The sequence below is a fragment of the Amphibalanus amphitrite genome, unplaced genomic scaffold (assembly GCF_019059575.1).
Source record: "Amphibalanus amphitrite isolate SeventyFive unplaced genomic scaffold, NRLGWU_Aamphi_draft 001893F_arrow, whole genome shotgun sequence".
In the NCBI taxonomy this organism is placed as follows: Eukaryota; Metazoa; Arthropoda; class Thecostraca; order Balanomorpha; family Balanidae; genus Amphibalanus; species Amphibalanus amphitrite.
In genome coordinates this window covers 87,762-92,320 of record NW_024883386.1, presented here as the reverse complement: position 1 = coordinate 92,320, position 4,559 = coordinate 87,762, and the positions used below count along the sequence as shown (strand labels likewise).

Genomic DNA, 4,559 nt, shown 5'->3' with positions numbered 1-4,559 from the left:
ATCCAACATACACTAGCACTCTCACATATGTGGAAAGCGCAGTCTGCGCAGAAACTTATACTGACAGTTCTTACGGCGCATGCTGACAGGCAATGTCATCTTAAAAAACGATCCCACTCACATTACAGGTACCAAATCGTAAAACAAGCACCCACCTGGACGAAGAAGATGAAGTGTTTGAAGCTGGTGTTGAGATGAGCTTCCTCCCTCAGTTTTACCACCTCGTGGAAATGCTGGTGGTAAATGTGGGCGTACACCCGAAACAGCCGCTTCAGAATAGTCTTGGCGATCTGCGAGAAATTCTTCGGGAAGGGGACGCCTGAGGAAGGGTGGGCACGTGTCAGTCAGTGGAGTCAAACAGTCGTCAAAGAAGAAGGTTTTTCCGGACTTTTTCTAGAAGTCGGAACTGTGAGACGTCGTTTCCGGGAACGAGAACGTGATCGGGGAGAGACGGTGGCGTATAGACAGCGGATTTGGGAGACATGATAAACGTTAGCATCGGACATCATCTTAGAATTACTGAGAACGTGTTTTAGAGTACCGATTGCCGAAAGCTTGGATAACACGAAAAATAGCATGCCGCTCTATCTTTCGAAACATTCGCAGAACCCTGCCAAACCATTTACGAATTTCGAGAATGACATTTAGAAGACTAAAACACAGAGCTGCAGAGTCACACTCTGTCGGTCGGAATCAACAGCTCTGACCAATGTCAAAGTGAGAGTCGATTCTTAGAGTCGGAGCCAGAGTCGTCAATCGAAGTCACCGAAAACCCATCGACTCTGCATCCCTGCTAAGTGCTAACAATGCCCCGAGTTCCCGACCATGCCATCCGCTTACCGATCTTGCTGGGGAAGGTGGTCTCATCATCCAGCTGGTCCTGAGCCCACGTCATCAGATAGTCGATGTATTTCGGAGCCGAGCATTTTATGGGCTTCTTCACTGTTTGACCGTCCGCCCAGTGATATTCGTATTTGGGACCTGTGAGAAACGCGGGGGATTTTCAAACTCATATTAGGGGGCTGTGAGAAATGTAGGGGTTCTCAACCAACCTAAAAATATCACTTGAGAATTATTTGAGATACTTGAGAGGTGGGTTCTCAAACAGTGGCACTCATATTCAATATTTTGGATACGAGACAAGCTGCAGCTGCTAGGGTTTTCAAATTTTGCTTGTTGTGTTTGGGACCTGTGAGAAACACAGGGGTTCTCACTCATATGTTCTCACTCACCCATATGTCAAATAATAAAGCATTACATCGCTAGCGTCCCTGAACTATGCATGCTGACGACAAAACTTTAATGAACATCGCCGCTGTGTCATGTTCTCGTCGATCTCAAACCCCTTCTGGAACAAATAATAAAATATCGCTCCTATTCTCCTACCTCCTCCCTCTCCCCCTCCCACCTCTCCAGCATTACATCTATGCACCGTTAGCAAAATAACCGCGGCACGATCCAAATAAGTCACCTGTCGCTTAATCACGGTCACAATCAAGGTCATCGCAGCACCAACAAATAAATCCGGACGTCACGACGATGAAAAGGGAAACGAGACAACGAACGGGAAACGATGGAAGTGATAGCACGATTGCAGGTTTCTGCACACGGGGAGGGGAGAAAATACGGGGAAGTTTTCGATCGGGACTCGTATTATCGAGCGAGGAACAGGCTAGACAAAATCACCGATCGATAAATCGATGACAAAACGATGACGACAATTAGCATACACCTTATCGTCGATCGTTTTCTAGATATACCTATTTTGACCTCGATAATGACGATGTACACTTTTGAACGAATTTACGGCAGAAGTCACCGGTACCCAGTTTTCAGCATATGAAGCGATATAGCAGACTAGAGTACCACCATCTGCACCTTTACATTCGTATCAACACTCAAAAGCGACTCAACTACACATATCACTGATAACAATTACTTATCTACATCATGTTCTATATTTTCTACTTTTCTTCTTTTCCACCTTTCTACTTTTCTGGTTTTAAATTTATCTTAAATTATTAGACCAACATTTTGCCATCCACCATTGAATATCAAACACATCATCCAACATTTCCCTTTATCACGAGCTGATATCTTCACTTTGAAAGATGTCATATTTCTGAAAACACTGATGTTTAAATCAACAACCCACGATAGCATTTAAGGCATCAAAAATATCCAATGATAATCATGTCATCTTCACATCTGTCTAAACTCACATCACTCTCTCACTCACTCACAACACCTGCATCCTGCCAACATCACTGATGTTTGAGACTTGCATCCTGTCAACATCATTAATGTCTGAGTCTCACACAATTTGACAATCCTAGCAGTATCACTGATGTCACACCATCCACCTGTTGGCTGTCAACATCACTGACATCATTACACCCACCAGCAGCTGCAGGCATCATGAACATTGTGTCACTCAAGTCAACTACCCACATTATCAACATCATGACTGACATCATGCTACCCACCTGCTGACATCATGCTACCCACCTGCCGACATCACAGGACACGTGTCCTCGGTACAAAACTCTGTGATGGTGCCGTACAGCATGTTGATCTGGTTGAAAAAGTCCACAGCTGAAAGGGAAACATGAAAAGGTTATAAGGCACATATGATCAAGAATCAATCAAGATAAGCATATGCTCAAGAAGTAGGTAGATCTTAAGGTCTATGAGATAGCAAAATCTTTTTGAGAATATAAAAAATGTAAGCACTTAGGCACAAATGAGAGCCTACATGAGCCATTCAACAGCTGTTTCAAGCCATGTTTTTGATAAGAGGTATCTCAATCTTCAATTCAATTTGAGCACTTCTATAAAAGAATCTGCTTCATTATGCAACAATGTCTTACCTTTATTTACAATACATTTTTGACATTGATTGTTATATTGTTGTTATATTGTTGATTGTTATATTGACATTGACTGTGAGTTATATTCACCAGCCAAACAACTAAAATATTTTAATGTCTGCTAAATTGGCAAACTCACTGTTAACCGCCACCCATTCATTAAGATCCTCTCCCTCCGGCAGCTGCACAGCCAGCCTCAGGTTCCCTGACCCCAGGGTCGCTGCGGCGTGCTTCATCAGGTCATACTGGTGGGTTCCCTCAGCGATGTTCTTCTTCGGCTTGAACGTCTTGTTGGAGCGTCCTCCGCTGTTGAGAATGGGTTGGGAAAATGGTGAGAAAATGGGAAAAGGTGTAAGAAAAAAGAGGGGAACAATCACCATTAATAATCAAAATATTATGTAGCATTTAAAGCTATGTTTTGTAAAATACAGCTTGAAGATATGGTTTAAAAGGTTTGCTTCGCAAGATTATTATGACACCAATCACATTAAGTAATTATAAATCAAATAATCTGTTAACACTTATGCAGACTATAGAAATCAGATGGAAAATTATAATTTTAGCATGAGGCTTAAGTAGCCGCAATCTACGCTTCTTTCAGCTAATATTAGGGATAATAGCTGATGCAGGTAAAGCTTACAAAAAGAAGCTCATGGTGGTTCTTGCAGTTGACACTTAGAAAATAAGCACCAGTCCCAGCTCCTATCTTTGAAGGTCAAGGTTCAGTCAACAAAGACGACCGAATCAGCCAGAATACCGAATAAATCAGCCACGAACCGAGCGACTGGCCAATAGATAATTGTTACGCAAGGAAACAAGACAAAAGAAAGCAAAATCTAGCGATGCTTAATATTTACAAAGAAATTTATAACCGGATAATAAATCACAGCTGATCCCTTGCGACTAAACGGCTCTCTCTATCGTCTGGAGGTTTCGAAAGATGCTCTCCAGAGATGGCGCTAGTAAATTTGGCTGACATGACGTCATGCTAAAAAGTGATGGTTTTTGTGAGAGCAAATGTAATAATAGTTGAAAATTTTGTACTTTTGCTTAATTAAGAAAAAATAAATATACAATTGTTCAAAACAGCGTTTTCTTCATTCATCCTTCATTGTTTTAAGAGGAATATAGACAGTTTAAATATTTTTTCTTGACCGCAATTCGCACACGCACTAAATTAAAAGCTGGAGTTTTGTGCGTTCGTAAATCGTGATTTGAGAAAATAAGTTGACAATAATCTTTTGCACTTTTGCTTTACAATCATTTTTCAATGCAGATAAATGCATAAATTATTCGAAAATAGGCATATCTTTGAAATATTATGATTTTCCACAAGCAAATTTTCCCAAAAACTTGAACTACTTACAACTGACGAACGCATCCAATAATCTGGATGTCTTAGGATGAGTTCGTCATTTTTTCCGAAGGAAATACGATACAGTTCAAGCTATTTTACCGATTTATTAGGGTACTTTTGCCAATGAATTAATAAATAAATGACAACAATTAATCTCATTATCAACCATACTCGGAAGAACTTTCTTCGCATAAGCGCGAACACATCCGCGCTTTCATGAAAAGTCACGCCTGTAGATGTCAGGACTGCTGCTTTATGTTTCGCAAGGTGGCGCAGCGCGCAGGGTACCGACTACCGAGGCTGAGGTCTCCAGACTCTCCACCACGATTTAA

At 41.4% G+C, this 4,559-nt stretch overlaps 1 protein-coding gene across 1 annotated transcript; it reads right to left on the bottom strand.

The window, feature by feature from the left end:
- Window positions 1–155: 155 nt before the first annotated feature.
- LOC122375677 (MOB kinase activator-like 1) lies at window positions 156–3,825 on the bottom strand (the record flags this gene model as incomplete). The annotated part of the gene is made up of 5 exons (XM_043355161.1): window positions 3,511–3,825; window positions 3,010–3,176; window positions 2,509–2,595; window positions 841–981; window positions 156–319 (listed from the first exon to the last, which is right to left on the bottom strand). Coding segments are annotated over exons 1-5 (573 nt in total), but the record flags the coding sequence as incomplete, so codon positions are not given.
- Window positions 3,826–4,559: the final 734 nt, after the last annotated feature.